Below are 19,783 nucleotides of genomic sequence, written 5' to 3'. Positions count from 1 at the left end.
GAAGACTGTGTCTCAAAAAACAAAAGAGAAAAATAAGAAAAAAAAGAAAAATCCAAATTTTCCAAATCATAGTACAACAAAACTCCAATTTATCTGAGCTTTTTTTTCCCCCCTTTTAAACAGATCAGGGACTTGACCAGAAAGTAGGTTTGGAATAGACACCAAGAAGCTGGGGCAGAAAGAAAGTCTGAAATGAGGATGAGGCTTCCCAGGACATGAATCTTTTTATACTTCTCAAGACAACCCAAATTTTATATATCCATATAATGCCCAACTAAGATCGATATACCAAAGTTATAGTATGCTGCCCCTTGCCCCCTTTTTTTTTGAGACGGTCTCATTCTGTTGCCCAAACTAGAGTACAGTGATAATCACAGCTCACTTCAGCCTCAACCTCCTGTGCTCAAGTGACCTTTTTGCCTCAGCCTCTTAAGTAGCTGGGACTACAGGTATCTGCCACCACACCTGGCTCATTTTTAATTTTTGTAGAGACAAGAGTCTTGCTATGTTGCCCAGGCAGGCATGGTGTACCTTTTTTAATGTCCCTGAATATATGGCTTTTAAAAGATTCTGTGAAATAACTAATTTCTGAATATATGTTAACTAGATTTCACTATCCGCCTAACATGTCCCCACCGCCCAAGGTGGCCAGAAAAAAAATCCTATTAAGAGGACTTATACCCCCATAACTTCTCTATACTAAACTCTAATGAGGAGAAATAATAGACCGTTCAATAAATGGTACTGGGAAAAATGGATATCCACATGCAAAAGAACTGGATCCTTATCATATACCAGACATAAAAATGAACTTGAAAGGGATGAAAGACTTAAATGCAAGACCCGAAACTGTAGCGTTCCTAGAAGAAAACAGGGAAAAAAGCTCTCTGATGCCGATCTTCACAACGATTTTTTTTTGGATATGACCCCAAAAACACAGGTAACAGAAACAAAAATAAACAAGTGGGACTGTATCAAACTAAATTCTAATGATAGTTCCTTTCTTCGTAGTTAACAGTAACTTTCCATAATAGGGTTAAGGCATCTCTTTCAAAATAGCATTATCTTGCTTAAATCACAGACAGTATTACAGAAAAAGAATATGATAATGCTTTTCATTTCTTAGGCTTTTCTATATGAAAGCCTTAAATTTAGATGGTGAATAAATGAGTATCTACTGCACAGGAAATTTCATACAATTCAAAATAGCACCTAAGAAAAAAGTCTACTGCACTTCCAAGTAGCATCTACTAAATCAGTATTTAACAAAGAGCTTTCTACATTCACCAGGATTACTTTCCAAATCAGACAACACACCTAGTTTTCATAACCGAGGAAGGAGAAATTGCAAGTATCTTTAATAAAACCCATACTTAGTATCACCTTAAAAAGTTGAACATTGCCTCCAAAAGAGGGAAGAATGTTCCTTTTAATTGGAAAAAAGGCATACAAATTTACTAACGTGTGTATGGTAAGAACCACAGTGATTACCTCCCAAAAATGTTCCCCTTCTAAAGTCAGTGCAACCCTTATATAGATCTGAGAGTGAGGTTTCCTAGCCTTTACAATACTGGATTCTTTCTACTCTCACCAAATCCTTATGCAATTATTTACGTATTTAAAATATTCATGCATAGCACTAAGGCTTAACATTCATAAAAGAAACGGCACAGTCTGAAGGCAAGTAATTTATCTAAATGAATTTGTTTCATCCAGTTTCTTAGAGAACTCTACATACACGAACTCTTTCTAGAGAACATGTGCAACTCTTCCTGCTTAACTATCACAGATCACATACGCCCACTAAAATCAAAGTTAGGTAAACCAAACCAAATCCCACAAGGCAGAGATTATAAAAAGATAGGAAATGACTTGCCTGTTTCAAAATTATCCTGAAGTTTCCGTGGATGAAGTTTCTTTTCGCACTTCTATTTAAAAAAAAACACACACATACAACACAGTCACCAGTTATTTCACTTATTAAAAATCAAAAGATGTATTATCCAATTTCTCATGGAGAAAACTGAACCAGGAATATAATCATCATCCCATTCTCTCACCAGTATTTCTGTATTTACTTTTCACACCTAAAATTTTTTTTAGTTCTTGATTACATACATACACATTATAAAGACATCAAAAAAACAGACAAGTATTGGCTAGGTGTGGTGGCTCACGCCTGTAATCCTAGCACTTTGAGAGGCTGAAGCAAACAGATCACTTGAGGCCAAGAGTCTGAGACCAGCAAAATCACCTCCCAACATACTTTATTTCTAAAACACAAAAATCAGCCAGAGCTAATTAATTTAGCTGAGGTGGCCAGGCACAGTGGCTCACACCTGTAATCCCAGCACCGTGGGAAGCCAAAGCATGAGGATCACTTGAGCCCAGGAGTTCAAGACCAGTCTGGGCAACATGGTGAGACCTATTTCTACTAAAAAATAAAAATAAAAAAAAAAAATACAAGAATTAGTAGGGTCTGGTGCCATGCACCTATAGTCCCAGCTACTCTGGAGGCTGAGGTGAGAGGACTGCTTGAACCAAGAGGTGGAGGTTGCAGTGAGCCAAGATCGCACCACTACATTTCAGCCTGGGTGACAGAGCAAAACCCTGTCTCAAAAAAAAAAAGAGCTGAGGCAAGAAAATGGCTTGAGCCCATAAGTTCAAGGCTACAGTAAGCAATGTACGTGCCACTGTACTCTAGACGACAGAGCGAGGCCCTGTCTCAAAAAAAGAAAAAAAGAAAAAAAAAGATTATTCATTACATTTCTCGACCCAGAGCTAATTAGTATTATATTTTTCTAGCTTTTTCCTATGAAGATGTGTGTTAACATCTTTTCATAAAATTGCAAACTTTAAATGGAATTATATCATACATACTAGTGTCTGATAATTTTTAAAAATAGAATATATTGTGAACAAATTCCTTTTTCAATAAATGTACATTGTCACTTTTAGCAACTTCATGGTAACCAACTGCACAGATCTACGATACTGTATTTAATATCATCTTCTTCAATATTTGTTTTCCATGTTTTCATCATAACGGGGGTGAACATTCTTTATATTCCTCTTCTAGGGAAAAGGTGAACACTTTTTTAGGGTTTTGATATAGCAAACTCCTCTCTAGAAGGTTGTACCAATTAGTAATTTTTATGTGTTACCAATACACTCAAAACACAACTGGGTTATTTCTTTTCATCTTTGCCAATCTGATCGGAGAAATGTATCCCATTTCAATTTACATTCTTTGACCACACATACAGTTTAACACTTTTATGTGTTTATCAGTCCCTTTTATTTCTTCTCTTAAAAACTGCTCATATACTTACTCTCTGTCATTAACTTTTGTCTTAAACAACTTTTAAAAATCTATTCAAAGTTCTTCTAGACAAATTTGAGAGTAATTTGTGAAGTTCTCCCAAAAAATCTGCAAAGAATTTTACTGGTATCATATTAAACTTACACATTAATTTGAGGACAATTAACACTTGTACAATATTATCAATAAATTATCTGTCGGCCAGGAGCGGTGGCTCATGCCTGTAATCCCAGCACTTTGGGAGGCGGAGGCAGATGGATCACGAGGTCTGGAGATCGAGACCATCCTGGCCAACATGGTGAAACCCTGTCTGTACTAAAATACAAAAAAAAAATTAGCCAGGGGTGGTGGCGCACACCTCTAGTCCCAGCTACTCAGGAGGCTGAGACAGGGGAATCACTTGAACCCAGGAGGTGGAGGTTGCAGTGAGCCGAGATCGTGCCACTGCAATCCAGCTTGGTGACAGAGCAAGACTCCGTCTCAAAAAAAAAAAAAAAAAAGTTATCTGTCTAGTTTTTGTTAAAAACAGCTGTTGAATTTTATTAAAAGCCTTTTAATCATCTCCTAAGATTGTCTTCTCTGTTCTTGTCACCACTTTTATCAGACAGAAGAGAAATAATAATAAAGGTAAAGCAGTCAAATGAGTCATTAGAACTCAAATGAAGTAAATACCCAGGGAATTCAGATAAAGTATTTTTGCTAAAAATTTGAAATTACTATTACTACTCACCAATAAATGAAAAACAGGTGAAGCTACAATAAGAAAACCTAATATACAAATATGAGAACTTACAGAAAAGATAACGCAGGAGACTGTCAGTTATGAATTAACTTTTGGAGGACTGACTAAACAAAAGAATGAAAGAAATTGCTTTAAATTATTCAGTTATTTGTCACTAAGCAAAATCTAATGACAATAGCACCGGCTGTGTTTGCTTTTTTTTTTATTTTCTAAACTCTATCAACTTGAAGAAAAAAATAGTTAAATCCCCCCAGACTTTTACCCTCACTGAAATAATACAGAGTATTTAGAAAAACATGGAGCAATAGCCAAATAATTGCTCTAGAGAACAGGTTTAAGTACACACTGATATTAAAATAAACAGCCACATAAAAAATTAGATGTACAATTGAATCAACATTATAAATTTGTAATTAAGAGCAGCCAGAGATTTTTAGTGTGAACAGTGCACAATTCGGCTACACAAAAATCCTACTAGTCTATCAATTAAAATAAGAACAAAGCAAGTGACATTCCTGTGCTTTGGCAATGCCCTTGTTTCACTCTTCAGAGGATGAACTGCCTACTTTGTGTGACAACTATAACTCTTACCATCAAAGAATTCTGCTGCTTTGCAGGCTGAAGCCCATTTGTTCTTTTCTTTTGATTAGGTGAATCTTGATACTGTTTTCTGCCATTTCCCCTCATACTTTGATTCTGTTTTCCCAAAAAGAAATAAAATGAATCTATAGTATAATGTAATAGCACAAAAAAATACCCCATGAATATGTTTAGCTGGTTGAATCAAGTTAATTTTAGCAAAGCTTCTCCTACCCAAATTTTCATGAATCACCCTATCAATGTATTTTCTTATAGAATCAGTGCTTCCCAAAGCAAGAGTTCTCTAAAGGTATGAAATAGCAAATACACTTGCCCCTAGAAATCTTTCCACACCTCGGCCGGGCGCAGTGCCTCATGCCTGTAATCCCAGCATTTTGGGAGGCTGAGGTGGGCAGATCACGAGGTCGAGATGAGACCATCCTGGCTAACACAGCAAAACCCCGTCTCTACTAAAAATACAAAAACTTATCCGGGCGTGGTGGCACATGCCTATAGTCCCAGCTACTCAGGAGGCAGAGGCAGAAGAATCGCCCGAACCCAGGAGGCAGAGGTTGCAGTCAGCCGAGATGGCACCACTGCACTACAGCCCGGGCAACAGAGGGAGACTGTCTCTTTTTTTTTTTTTTTTAAAAAAAAGAAAGAAAGAAATCTTTCCACACCTCTTGCCTTATCCCATGTCTGCTTATAGATCTCATTTCTAATGCATAAATGGAACCTCTCTGTAAAGGAATGCCGAGGGACATTGGCTACAGTTCTTAAAGCAGAAAATGGGTAGATGTAGTAATCAATTGTTACCCTAGAAATCTGCTTTAACTTATTAATAAGCAGTATTAATTTTTACAAAGTTTTTACTATATTTTTACAAAATAACAAAGATTACTATTATTTTTTTTAAATGGAGTCTCACTTTGTTGCCCAGGCTGGAGCGCAGTGCTTGGCTCTCTGCAACCTCCACCTCCCAAGTTCAAGGGATTCTCCTGCCTCAGCCTCCCGAGCAGCTGAGATTACAAGCACATGCTACCATGCCCGGCTAATTTTTGTATTTCTAATAGGGACGGTGAAGGTTTTTACCATGTTGCCCAGGCTGGTCTCAAACTCTTGACCTCAAGTGATCCACCCACCCTGGCCTCCCAAAGAGCTAGAATTACAGGCGTGAGCCAACGTTCCCGGCTAAGATTTATGTTTTAAAATGTGGGCCATTATTCCTAAACTTAGACATGCAATAGTTTAAATCTTGCTATTAAATTGCTTTAAGATAATTTTCCTACCAAAAAATTCTTAAGTTTAAATTAAAACGAACATTTTAAACATTAATTTGTCGTTTGAGATATTGAAAAGATAGCTATTTGAGGACTGGCTAAAATAGAATAAATAGGAGGAACTTCTATATATATAAAATAAGAATGTTAATTTACATTCCAACCTATAGGGAAAAATAACCAGTTGCTAAAATAGCTGGAAAACAATAACCTAAGTAAGTGATGTGAGGGAAGTATGGCTTTGAATGACTCATGTTACTACACACTTTTAATTTAGTTTCATTCCACTCTTCCCGGCATGTTTTTTAATTGTGGTACAAAATACATACAATTTACCACATCAACCACTTGTGAATGTATAATTCAGTGGCATTTAGTACAGTCAGCATTACCCACTTCCCCAACTTTTATCATCCCAAACAAAAACTTCGCAACCAATAAACAGTAACTCCCTATTCTCCCCTCCCTCTAGCCTTGGTAATCTCTACTTTGTGTCTCTATGAATTTGCCTATTTAGGAATGGAATAACATTAATACGATATTTATCCTCTTGTGTCTGGCTTATTTCACTTAGCATAATGTCCTCAAGGTTCACCCATATTGTAGCATGCTTCAGAATTTTTTTTTTTTTTTTTGGAGATAGGGTCTCACTCCCATTGCCCAGGCTGGAGTGCAGTGGTGCCATCACAGCCTTGACTTCCCAGTCTCAGGTGATTCTTCCACCTCAGCCTCCTGAGCAGCTGGAACTACAGGCGTGCACCACCATGCCTGGCTCATTTTTTATATTTTTAGTAATAGAGACATGCTGCCCAGGTGGGTCTCCAACTACTGGGCTCAAGTAATCCGCCTGCCTCAGCCTACAAAAGAGTTGGGATTACAGTTATGAGCCCCCATGCCTGGGCAGAATTTCATTTCTTAATTTCCTTCATTTAAAGCTGAATGATATTCCATTATGTGTATACACAACATTGTTTATCCATTCATCTGTTGACAGGCATATGAGTTGTTTCCCCATTTTGGCTATTGTGAATAATGCTGCTATGAACATTGGTATACAAGTTATCTGTTTAAGTTCCTGCTTTCAATTCTTTTGGGTATTACCTAGGAATGGAGTTGCTGAGTCACGTGGTAACTCTATGTTTAACTGTTTGAGAAATTGCCAAACTCTTTTCCACAGCGGTTGCACCATTTTACACTCCCATCAGCAATGCATAAGGTCTCCAATTTCTCTACATCCTCACCAATACTTGTTTTCTGTTTTTTTGTTTTTTATTATAGCCATCCTTATGGGTAAGAAGTGATATCTCACCGTGGAGATACCACTAATTATTAACAGTGTTCCCTAATGATTAATAATGTTGAGCATCTTTTGTGTACTTATTGGCCATTTGCATGTCTTCTTTGGAGAACTGTCTATTCAAGTCATTTGTCCAGTTTTAAATTAGGTTGTTTTGTTGTTGTTGAGTTCTAAGAATTCTTTACATATTCTGGCTATTAACCCCTTATATATATAATTTGCAAATATTTTCTCCTATTTTGTGGGCTACGTTTTCACTATTTTGAAAATGTCTTCTGAAGCACAAAAGTTTAATTTTGACAAGCCCAGTACACACACACACACACACACTTTTTTTTTTTTTGAGACAAAGTTTTGTTCTTATTGCCCAGGCTGGAGTGCAATGGCGCGATCTCGGCTCACTGCAGCCTCTGCTTCCCAGGTTCAAGCAATTCTCTTGCCTCGGGCTCTGGAGTAGCTGGGATTACAGGAGCCCGCCACCACGCCCAGCTAATTTTTTGTATTTTCAGTAAAGACAGGGTTTCACCATGTAGGTCAGGCTGGTCTCGAACTCCTGACCTTAGGTGATCCACCCGCCTCACCTCCCAAAGTGCTGGGATTACAGCCATGAGCCACCACGCCTGGCCAAGCTCAGTATATTTTTAAAATTAAAAAAAGAAAAAAAAAAAAGTAACATTGAAACCTGAAATTAAAAAGATAACATCAAGTATTAGTAAAGATGTGGAACAATTAGAACTCTCATGTATTTTGCTGAGGATATAAATAACTTGAGTAAATTAGCAAATAGATACTCAATAACACAGGCATATCCAGTGATCCAACAATTCTACTTTTCTTTCCTTTTAGTTACACAGAACTGTGTATATTCATCAAAAGACGGGTATGGGAATGTTCATAGTAGCACTGTTTGTTAAAGCCCCAAACTGGAAACAACCAAAATGTGCATTAACAGTGTTATGAATAAATAAATTGTGGTGCTTAGAACATGTGGAAAAAGGAAAACAAGTATTAATAGCAGTGTAATTATACACTCGAATCCAACAATGAAAATCGAAGTTTACAATACGCTGTTACTTTTTCTTCCCGAATAAAAGCCAATAGATCCCACTTATGTTAATTTGGAAAATATTTTCCTTATGACTTATTTTTAAATGAACCTTTCATTGGCAGCATATACACAAAAGTCAGATGTTAATTCTTATTATTAACTGGATTTACACCAGAACCGTAAACGTTAAGAAGCCTCAGCCCTGCTTCAAATCATAAGTAAGGAACATACAAGGCTTTGATCAGTAACTCAGAGCTCTCTGTAACTATTAAGATGTAATTCCTCAATTGAGAATAATTTCAAAGCCAAATGATCTAAATTTCTGAAAAGACTGTAATTGTGTATCACTCACCTTTCCTTTTAAAAGGTCAGACATTTCAGAATGATTATTATATGGCTTTTGCTGCAGTGGTTGCCTGTGCTTTACCCACTGGTCACCAGGAGAACCGTCAGGAAATAACTGCTGACTGTGGCGGAATTTGGTTCGACTACACCAAGATTTAAAAAATAATCAAATCAGAAAATGTTCACTTATACTTCTTTTAACACCTTAATAGTTAAATTTATAGACTACATGTTTTATTTTCTTATTTACTGTCTTCCCCACTGGAATGTAAGTTCTATGAGGGCAGAGATTTTAATCTGCACTGCTTTATCCTCATCACCCAGATAAGTGCCTGGTATTCAATAAATATTTCTTGAATGAATTAATACGTTATTATTATTTTTCATCCTAGACTTAAAAAAATTATCCAGGCCATCTCCTCCCTATAAGTGCTACTCTTAAAAAATATGCAGAATATAAATCTAAATTTAGATGAAACAAATGAATGTACATTTTCCTGTTTTTTTGAGACTGGGTTTCCCTCTGTCATCCAGGCTGGAGTGCAGTGGCAGGATCACAGCTCACCGTGGCCTCAACCTCTCAGGCTCAAGCCATCCTCTCACCTCAGCCTCCCAAGTTGCTGAGACTACAGGCACACGCTACCATGCCCTGCTAATTTTTTGACGCTGCACAAGTCAGTTACAGACCACATCCTAGCTGAACGATGATCTGAGAAAGTAAGATACCCTCTAAGGTATAAAATTAAAGGTCACAAGATAATGAATGAGCAAATTAAGTAAAGATCCAGTCTTGAATTCTTCTGCAAAAGAATCTATTAAAATGTTGTACTAATGCAGGCTGAGAGCAGTAGCTCACTCTTAAACTCCCAGCACTTTGGGAGGCCAAGGAGGGTAGATCACTCAAGGTCAGTAATTCGAGATCAGCTTTTGACTAATATTACAATAACAGATTTTGAAAGACATCAGGGCATTTAGTCCAGGCTCCTGTCCTCAGAATATCCATGTAAAATGGAATGCTACCTATTTAAGAAATACTTACTATAGCGGTGGTTTACTCCTATTTAATTTCTGAAGCTCTGTCATAAAAGCAAATCCAAATTACAGAAAATGTAAAAATCAACTCTCTCTGAATCTAACATAGGCAACTTTCAAACAAGGTGATTATGCTTAACATATATATATATGTTTAAAAATACAAGCTTATTTAACAAAGTTACTTTCCCAGCCTACTCTGTAACTGACTTGGATGCAATTAAGTTGTAAGCCAGAGGCCAGGCATGGTGGCTCACGCCCATAATCTCAAAACTTTGGGAAGCTGAGGTAGGAGGATCACTGGAGCCCAAGAGTTCAACAGCAGCCTCGGCAGCATAGGGAGAGCCCCATCTCTACAAAAAATAAAAAAAAAATTAGCCAGGTTTAATGGCATCTGCCTGTGTTCCCAGTGACTCAGGAGACTAAGTGGGACGATTACTTGAGTCCAGGAGGTCAAGGCTGCGGTGAGCTGTGATCATGCCACTGTACTCCAGCCTGAGCAACAGAGAGAGACCCTGCCTCAAAAACAAAAAAACAAACAAAAAGTTCCAAGCAAGAAAATGTTCTTCATGGTTTATGTCCAGGTAGTAGTCACTCTCGATAACACACAATCTCTGACACAATTTTTTTTTTTTTTTTTTTTTTTGAGACCGAGTCTCACTCTGTCACCCAGGCTGGAGTACAGTGGCATGATTTTGGCCCACTGAAACCTCTGCCTCCCAGGTTTAAGCCATTCTCCTGCCTCAGCCTCCCGAGACGCTGGGATTACAGGTGCCTGCCACCACGCCCAGCTAATTTTTGTACTTTTAGTAGAGATGGGGTTTCACCATGCTGACCAGGCTGGTCTTCAACTCATGATCTCAGGTGATCCACCTGCCTTGGCCTCCCAAAGTGCTGGGATTACAGGCGAGAGCCACTGTCCCCTGCTGGGAAATTTTTTAAAAAGCCCAAGTCTTCACTGTTCTATCTCCAATTTAACAAGCTATATTAGCATCCTTCCTCTCCCCTACAAGAAAACAAACCTCAACATATCCTCCATCCAAACGTCTTTAGAAAATCAATTACCTTAAAAGTAGGATATGAGAACAGAGAAGTAACACTAAGAACACAAGACACAGGATTTTTTTTCTTTTCCTAGTGTTCTATCTAAAAAGTTGGTATCCTCTTGAGTATACTATTTTAAAAGGTGCCTGAAGCTCCTTTCCAACTCCAATTAACCTTTTTCATCTCAGAAACCCTTTAAAAAAATTTTCTATTATATGTGAGACCAATAACAAAGAGTATCTATAAAAAGAAATCTTACACCCTCTGCAAATTTTAGAAGCAAAATACTATTCTTCTACTTTTAAAAACTATCAGAAAATCAGGATTCCATGAATATATTTCTTTACCTCAATTTTTCCACAGTGGGTTTAGCCGGCGTGCTACCAGTTGAGGAAAATCCATTGTCACTGTCTGAGGAATCACCAAATCTTCGAGAAAGCCAGTCCCTTAATGGTCTGCAGAAACATTAAGAATTCGCTTTCAAAATATGGCTACAAACAGAAGATGACTATCCCAATCATGAAAGTTACATTTCAAAAATATGAACACACCTGATAAAGGGAATGGCCATAAAAAATTTGTTAGGTGCCAAACCAAGTTTGGATTTGGGAGTCATATCATTTCTATGACAAGGCAATTTCTCAATAGAGAACCACTCAATGTTCTGAAACACAGAAGAAAATAATCCATTTAGTTTTTATCAAGGAGCTTATAAAAGGATTTCCCTACTCATTCATTTGGGATACTGTCCAGTAACCTGAAAATATTCTTGTTACATACCCGAATTTCTCTTCTAGTTTTTGGGTTAAATTTTGTGTCTTTTGGAATTCCTGGAATGATGTACAAACGAGCAAGCTGGTCATTGATTCGAAGTTCAATGTAATCATCCTTACAAATATAGTCTTTGATGTCAAAACCAGTTTCTTCAAAGACCTGGAAACAACAAATTTGGATGAAATTTTCATTTTAGTTCTTAGGCCTCTAGTTCATTAAAATTTATTCCAAAGACAAAAACTCACAAAAAGGGGACATGACTTGTATTTACTACTTGTAGAAATGACAGGCTGGTACAGAAATGCATATGAGATGTAAAAAAAACTTCTTGTGTCCTATTGTTTCTAATACTGTAACCACAGGTGGTATGGTATATAACCAGTCCACTGTAGACCTGATTGCTGACATTCGAACACACCCAAACTATATATCTTTCCCAGAATAAAATTCTGAAAGCTAGTGATAGAGGTTTCAAGATTTCCCACTCTCCAAATCTTAACATTTATATACAGAAGGTAAGGTAATTAAATCATCAATCATGTGGAATTGACTCATGCAAGCTGTGTGAGCATTCCAATCAGAGTAAAAGTCCAGATGCTTTGGTTTTCCTTTCCTTCGAAACTAAGGTCTAATCTACTGCTTGAGATAGAGCTTAATAATGTTTTTGATTAATAAATTAATCTCGATGGCTTGGATTTATAATTTTAACAATTAAGGCTGGTTTACTTAAAAGTTTACCTATCCATATGTGCAACTGTCTTCAAAGACACCATTAAGAGAGTCAAAAGATAAACCAGAAGAGACAATACATTCATATCAAGAATATATTAAAAACTCAGGGGGGTGTGTGTGTGTGTGTGTGTGTGTGTGTGTGTGTGTGTGTGTGTGTGTATGTGTGTGTATTAGACAAGTAACTGCACTTCAAAAAAATAGGACTGGGCACAGTGGCTCACACCTGCAATCTCAGTACTTTGGCAGGCCAAAGAGGGAGGATCACTTGAGCCCGGGTGTTCGAGACCATTCTAGGCAACAGTGAGACTCCATCTATACAAAAAATGTAGATAAAAATTAGCCTGGCATGGTGTTTTTCTTTCTTTCTTTTTTTTTTTTTTGAGATGGAGTTTTGCTCTTGTTGCCCAGGCTGGATTGCAATGGTGGGCTCTTGGCTCAGTGCAAACTCTGCCTCCCAGGTTCAAGCAATTCTCCTGCCTCAGCCTCCTGAGCAGCTGGGATTACAGCTGCCTGTCACCATGCCCAGCTAATTTTTGTATTTTTAGTAGAGACGGGGTTTCACCATGTTGGCCAGGCTGGTCTCGAACTCCTGACCTCAGGTGATCCACCTGCCTTGGCCTCCCAAAGTGCTAGGATTATAGGTATGAGCCACCACGCCCAGCCGCACACCTATTTTTCTAGTTACTCAGTAGGCTGGGGAGAGAGGATCACTTGATCCGAGGAGTTCCAGGCTACAGTGAACTGTGATCACCACCCCACTGCACCCCAGTCTAGATGACAGAGCAAGAGCCTATCTCAAAAAAAAAAAGAAAGAAAAAGAAAACAACAGGCTGGGTGCAGTGGCTCACACCTGTAATCCCAGCACTAAGGGGAGGCCGAGGTGGGCTAATCACCAGGTCAGGAGTTACAGACCAGCCTGACCAACATGAAGAAACTCCGTCTCTACTAAAAATACAAAATTAGCCAGGCGGGGTGGCGCATGCCTGTAATCCCAGCTACTCGGGAGGCTGAGACAGAAGAATCACTTGAACCCCAGGAAATGGAGGTTGCAGTGAGCCGAGATCATGCTATTTGCACTCCAGCCTGGGCAACAAGAGCGAAACTCCATCTCAAAAAAAACAACAGAAAAAGGTTTAAAAAGTAATTTTTATATGTTTCTTAATTCTAGTTTTATAGTTACTTTCTTTAGCTCTGCTCTTTGAATATGCCTCAAAAATCAGAAATAAGTATACATAGCTAGTCATGTGAATCTGCATAACTGGAAATTATGCTAAAAGTAAACTGTATAATCTAAATTCCTCGTGGGCACAGCCTGTTATCTTTATGTTACCAATAGTATCTAACTAGATGCTTAATAAAAGAAAGTACTGAAGAAAAAGTGAGGAACAGTTTCAGATTAAAGGAGACTGAAGAGACGTGTCAATTAAATGCAAATGCAGCAAATAAGTATGGATTGGATCCTGGGTAGGCAAACGGGTGGGAACTGCTGAATCATAATGGGCAATTAGTGAATGTGAATATGAACTGTCCATTAGATAACAGACAGCACCATATCAATGTTACATTCCTGAATGTGAGAATTTCACTGTGATTGCCCTAAGAGAACTCCTGGTTCTTAAAACATACATGCAGAAGCAATTAAGGACAAAGAGGCATTATGTTTGCAATTTACTCTTAAATAATTCAGCAATAATAAAAAAGTCTGCACACACATTTATCAAAAGTAATATAGCAACTATGGTGTAACATTAACTAAAGTCTATTCTTTGAATTAATCTATTCTTCTCTACATATGACACTATCTCATCCTCAATGTAATTTTTACGGGGTCACGTAGCTAGAATGTTTAGTTCTTCTTAGTGCTTTCACTCAACTATGTACTTTGTGCTTAATAAGTGACAGGCACTGTTCTAGGCAGTGAATTTAGTAATGAATAACTCAAGCAGCACCCTTTAAGGAGTTCAGTCTACAACAGAAAAAATTTTAATATGATATAAGTATTACGAGGTAGGAGAAGAGTGCCTAACTCAGCCTTTAGTAGACGTCTTTGAGAGTTGGGGGATGGTCATCTTTGGTTATGGACAGCAGTCTAATCTGCTAAACCAACAAGGAGAAAAAAGGCCTTCTGTTTAGATAGCTGGGAATGGTTACAGCTTAAGAATTACATGAGAGGAAGTAGTACAATATGAGGCAAAACAGCAAGGGCCACCAGCACTAAAAAAGGTAGATTCAAACTGTCCAATCAATTCTAAAAGTGATAAAACAGATTTGCCTGTAAAATTAGGCAAGTATTCTCATCAAATATTTGCCAGGAAAAAGTTTTAATAGTTGAAATATATAAACAGATACCAAAGACAAAAATTTTTATACCACACCTCCTGTGAATCAAATCTATTGCTGTATTATAACATAGCGTTTAATTCTCCTGGCAAAAGGAGTATCAACTGTTCAAATGTTATCAGATAAAAATCCACAAGTAAAATTTTTTTTTAAAGTGTTACCCAAAGGGCCAGGCGCGGTGGCTCACACCTGTAATCCCAGCACTTTGGGAAGCCAAGGCTGGTGGAACACAAGGTCAGGAGTTCAAGACCAGCCTGGCCAACGTGGTGAAACCGCGTCTCTGCTAAAAATACAAAAATTAGCCAAATATGGTGGCATGCGCCTGTAATCCCAGGTACTAGGGAGGCTGAGACAGGAGAATCACTTGAACCCGGGAGGCGGAGGTTGGGATGCAGTGAACTGAGATCGCACCACTGCACTCCAGCCTGGGTGACAGAACAAGACTGCGTCTCAAAAAAAAAAAAAAAAGAAAAAGTGTAACCCAAAGAGCAGCAGTGTACAAAGACAATGAAATCCTGTCTATAATCTTTATCCTATAAGCCTACAGGAAGAGACAGAATAAACTGACCAATAGTTGCTTTGTATTAATTCTATTAAATTATGTAAGAGCACATGAAAGTCAGTTTCATTACAATAAAACATTGTTTTGCCAAATAATAAGGAACGATATATTAAATCTTGAAACCACAAGTGAACAGCTAAGTATTATTTGCTTATTCTCAAGAAAGTTGATGTTTCACCACAAATCACAACAAAAAATACAATTGAGATTATTATGCCTTCGACAATATCTAGAAAACATCTTTGTCCTGTTAAATAAAACTTATAGGAGGCCACGGTATGGACTGCATTCCCACACTAGGCCCCAACAGACCTAAACAAAATGGAATTACTCATGCTAACGTTCCATGTCACCAAACCAAAACTAAGTTGTTCTCCTAACCTTCAAGAAATGTGGAGAAAAAGAACTAATAGCCAAATCCCAAAACAGACCAGTTTCAGTTAGCATGATAAGGAAGTCCCCTCTGCTTTAACCTTTAGAAGAAAACTAACTTTGAAACGCCAATCTACATTTGGTTTTTGGTTCTGCTTTCCTCAGCAGTTTTCTGTCTTTAAAGCCAACCTCCTTTGCTCAACCATTGGAATGCTCATTTTATTTTATGGAATAAAATGTTGCGTAATTCTAAAATTGCAAATAAACCCATCACAATCTTTAAATTTGTTGTGATTTTGTCTTCTGACAGTCCTAAATCTATTTCACCGAATAAACTATTCGGAAATAGTCAAATTAACAAAGGTGAGCCAAAAGGTCAAATAGAAGATCGGAAATTACTAATTAAGATTGCCCAAAAAAAGAGATCTGCTAAAAAAAAAAAGGTCTATCCTCAGCTCTCTATTGATAATTACTTATACCTTCTCCCTAAGTAGCTTGTCTGCCACTGCTGCTTTAGGCTTAGCCCACAGACCCTTCCCTGTTTGAGGATGTGTCAAATTCTGCTACAATGTAACGAAACACCTCTGGAATGCCAATTATAATAAAATAACAACATTAATATAACTGTATGAATGCCATAATAAGCTAAATAAAAATGCTATTAACAACTTAAAATTGTAAGCACCCATGGTAGAACTGCATAACTTACATGCAAGAAAAAAGAAAGTGCTTAAAACATCAGCCTAAGTCTAATCAGTAGCTAGAAAATTAGAACAAAATCTTTCCTCATCTGTTAATACAAGTGGAAATGAAAAGGAAAAACGAGGCATTAATAAACTATGAAGAATGGAATAACCATCTGGTTTACAACTGGTAATGTCACTCGGTCAAGCCATGCAGCTTCTTTTATACCGCAGCACCACCAAGTGGCAGAAGGACAAACTGCAATTCTAGCTGAATACTGTCATCATTCAAAGAAGGCCACTGCTATGCACTGAACTATGTCCCCTCACCAAAAAAATTCATATGTTGAAGCTCTAACCCCCAATGTAACTGTATTTGGAGATAGGGCTGTGAGGAAATAATAAAGGTCAAATAAGATCCATAAGGCCAGGGCCCTAATCTGACAGGGCTGGTGCCATTTTTACAACAGGAAGAGACACCAGAGCTCCCTCTGCATATACACAAGAAGGCCATAAGTTTGCTCGGCAAGGTGTTAATCTACAAGTCACCTTGGTCTTGGACTTCCCAGCGTCCAGAACCGTTGCAAAATAAATTTCTGTTGTTTAAGCCACTCCATCTGTGATATTTTGTTATGGTAGCCCCCACAGACTAAAACAGCAACACTTCACCCTAATCCCAAACTTTATGACAAAGTCGGTCATTTAAAGTCAAACTTGCCTTTAAAAAACCTAATCCAAAAATTTACTGAAATTAAAGTTCGTTAGTCGCTTATAAAAGGATATCATGGAGATCAAAAAGAATGTTTAGAGGTTAGAATTTTTATTGTGAAAACGAAAAAATTCTCCCTGAAATTAAGAGACTACAGCTCTTCAGAATGCCTGTGCTTCCCTCAAACCAAGACAAAAACCTAAAATGGAACTGTTTTGTTATTCCAACCAATGTAATATCCTCTTCCTGACCTGGACAACCACCTTACCTTACTGCCGTAAGACCAGTCTAATTCCATGTACAGAGCTACAATCAATTCCTCTAAGTAGGATACTGCTGATTTCTGTTTTGTCCTTCCTTATGAGCAAGAGAACTACAAAGTTTGAGGAAATAAAAGGGAGGACTTTTACACATGCTCCGTCTCATTCCCTACCATCTACAGAAAGAAAAGCTAAGCTCTTAGGTGATATGGCAATTCCTCACATTCTCACCAAACTGCTTCCAATTTTAAGAGTTGTGTATTAACCTTCATTTACTCATACACAACAGCTTTCTCTATAGGCTGTTGTAAATAATAGCGTGGGCAAGCTGTTCCATATCAAATTTAAAATACAGCACTTTCAATCATTTTTTAATTCTATTACAAAGTGAATAACCACTAATGGTTTTTCTATAATAAACAACCATCAGCAGTTTGTAAAAATTTTAACTATTATCCCTCATTAATAGTTACACCCAAACTTAAAGTAGGCAGTAAACACTGTTGCAGGAAATCGAGTCAAACATATACAAGGCAATGAATTCTAATGAAATAATGCCACAAAATCTATATTACCATTTCAAAAAGTCTTAAATTCATCAAATCACTACCACCTTAGAATTTTTTCCCTAAAGATATTACTTCTAAAGGACTTGAGTGAATCTCCTTAAAGGTCTTTATGTCTTACAGAGGTTAAGTGACTCAAGTCTCTAGGGTACTGGGTAACAAAATGTATGCTAGAACAAAAATCTTTCAACTCCTAGGCCAATCTGCTTTCCCTTATATCATACTTCCTATCAGTTCAACTTCTCAAATCTCAAGAATAATTGTGTGATACATGATAAATTGTGTGATAAATGGTGAGAAATAAGAATACGGCAAACAATCCATCCCAAGGTATTATGTAATTAATAGTGAACAGTAAAGACAATAATTGCTATTGAAGTTCAGAGACTATTGTTTGCTAGAGCTAACTGGTAAGATTTTAAAATAGAATTTTAAGTAAGAATGAAGGCTGGGCACAGTGGCTCACGCCTGTAATCCCAGCACTATGGGAGGCTGAGGCAGGAAGATCACTTAAGCGCAGAAGTTCAAGACCAGCCTGGGTAACATAGTGAGACTCCAACATTAAAAAAAAAAAAAAAAATTAGCTGCGCATGGTGGCATGCAACGGTGGTCCCAACTACTTGGGAGACTGAGGCAGGAGGATTGCTTGAGCCCAGGCAGTCGAGGCTGCAGTGCACTATGATCATGTCACTGTACTCCAGCCTCAGTAACAGAGCAAGACCCTGTCTTTAAAAAAAAAAACAAAAAAGAAAAAAGAAAAAAGGAATGAACTTCAAAGAACATCCATTCTAACCTTCATTTTAAGAAACTAAGGTCCAGTCAAGCACGGTGGCTCGTGTCTCTAATCCCAGCACTTTGGGAGGCCAAGGAGGAGAAATCACTTGACCTCAGAAGTTCAAACCCAGCCTGGGCAACATAGACTTTGCCTCTATAAATAAATAAATAAATTAATTAATTAATTAAAAAAAAAAAAAAACTATGATGTTGCCACTGGACAACAAAGCGAGATCCTACACCAAAAATAATTATATGTGTATGCGTGTGCATATTTATACACACACACACACACACACGAGAGAGAGAGAAAAGAAACCTAAGCCCTATACACAGAGTTAGTTGGTGGCAGTGACAGTTCTTCAGGGAAAAGGGATTTGAGCTGGGTTTAGAAACACATCTAGATAGGAGCTGAACAGAAGGAACAAGAGAGGACATTCCAGGTAGGAAAATAACAGCAAAAAAAAAAAAAAAATTTTTTTTTTTTTTTTTTTTGAGACAGAGTTTCACTCTTGTTGCCCAGGCCAGAGTGCAGTGGTGATCTCGGCTCACCGCAACCTCTGCCTCCCGGGTTCAAGAGATTCTGCTGCCTCAGCCTCCCAAGTAGCTGGGATTACAGGAATGTGCCACCACGCCCAGCTAATTTTTTGTATTTTTAGTAAAGACAGGGTTTCTCCATGTTGGTCAGGCTGGTCTCGAACTCCCAACCTCAGGTGATCCACCTGACTCGGCCTCCCATATTCAGGCGTGAGCCACCGTGCCCGGCCATAACAGCAAAAACTTAAAGGCCGAAAAAAAAAAAAAAAATTTAAAGGCCGAAACAAATCAATCAAGTTCAAGAGAGAGAGAGTAAGTTGTTTTGACTGAAAATATGATAAATTCAGAAATGGTTAAGATTTGTGTGGGGGAGAGAGGACAGAGTTTAAATACTTAAAGAATTAAACTTTATCCTATAGGCAGTGGAAAGCCTGAGTGGGTTTTCAGCAACGAATGTCAGCTTCTTAGAAAGGCCCAAATTGTGCACTTGTCAGGAAGCCAAGGCTATAAACATAAAACAAGGATTATAACAGCCAAAATGTTTTACCAATAGGAAATCCAATTCTAAAGGGAAAGGTGGGAAAAATATCATCAAAGACAGGAACGAGAGATAATACAAAACGGACCATAAAAAAATGGGAACAGATAAGAGAAGAATAAATGAAAAGAGATGTGGATAAAAGAATCAACAGTGATGTTAAAAAAAAAATTAAGTTACTTCATGCACTCAAGTTCTCGCAAGGGTTAAGACAGTCCAAAGAAGTAAGTCTATATGGCTTAAAAAA

The 19,783-nt window shown here is 37.8% G+C and overlaps 1 protein-coding gene across 3 annotated transcripts in view; it reads right to left on the bottom strand.

Moving 5' to 3' along the window:
- DCP2 (decapping mRNA 2) overlaps positions 1–19,783 on the bottom strand; it is a 47,144-nt gene that overhangs the window by 8,290 nt on the left and 19,071 nt on the right. For 2 of the 3 annotated variants that reach the window (XM_054488738.2, XM_054488739.2), the window contains exons 6-11: positions 11,470–11,622; positions 11,241–11,353; positions 11,037–11,144; positions 8,621–8,756; positions 4,656–4,760; positions 1,877–1,928 (exon numbers count right to left, since the gene is read on the bottom strand). In XM_054488738.2, the coding sequence (XP_054344713.1) occupies positions 1,877–1,928; positions 4,656–4,760; positions 8,621–8,756; positions 11,037–11,144; positions 11,241–11,353; positions 11,470–11,622 (667 nt within the window). The remainder of the gene's footprint in view (positions 1–1,876; positions 1,929–4,655; positions 4,761–8,620; positions 8,757–11,036; positions 11,145–11,240; positions 11,354–11,469; positions 11,623–19,783) is intronic. The other variant, XM_063665148.1, reaches the window with a different exon arrangement.

This window comes from Pongo pygmaeus, chromosome 4 (assembly GCF_028885625.2).
Source record: "Pongo pygmaeus isolate AG05252 chromosome 4, NHGRI_mPonPyg2-v2.0_pri, whole genome shotgun sequence".
NCBI classification, from domain to species: domain Eukaryota; kingdom Metazoa; phylum Chordata; class Mammalia; order Primates; family Hominidae; genus Pongo; species Pongo pygmaeus.
Note: the sequence above shows the minus strand (reverse complement) of the source record. Positions and strands in the feature narration are given on the sequence as shown.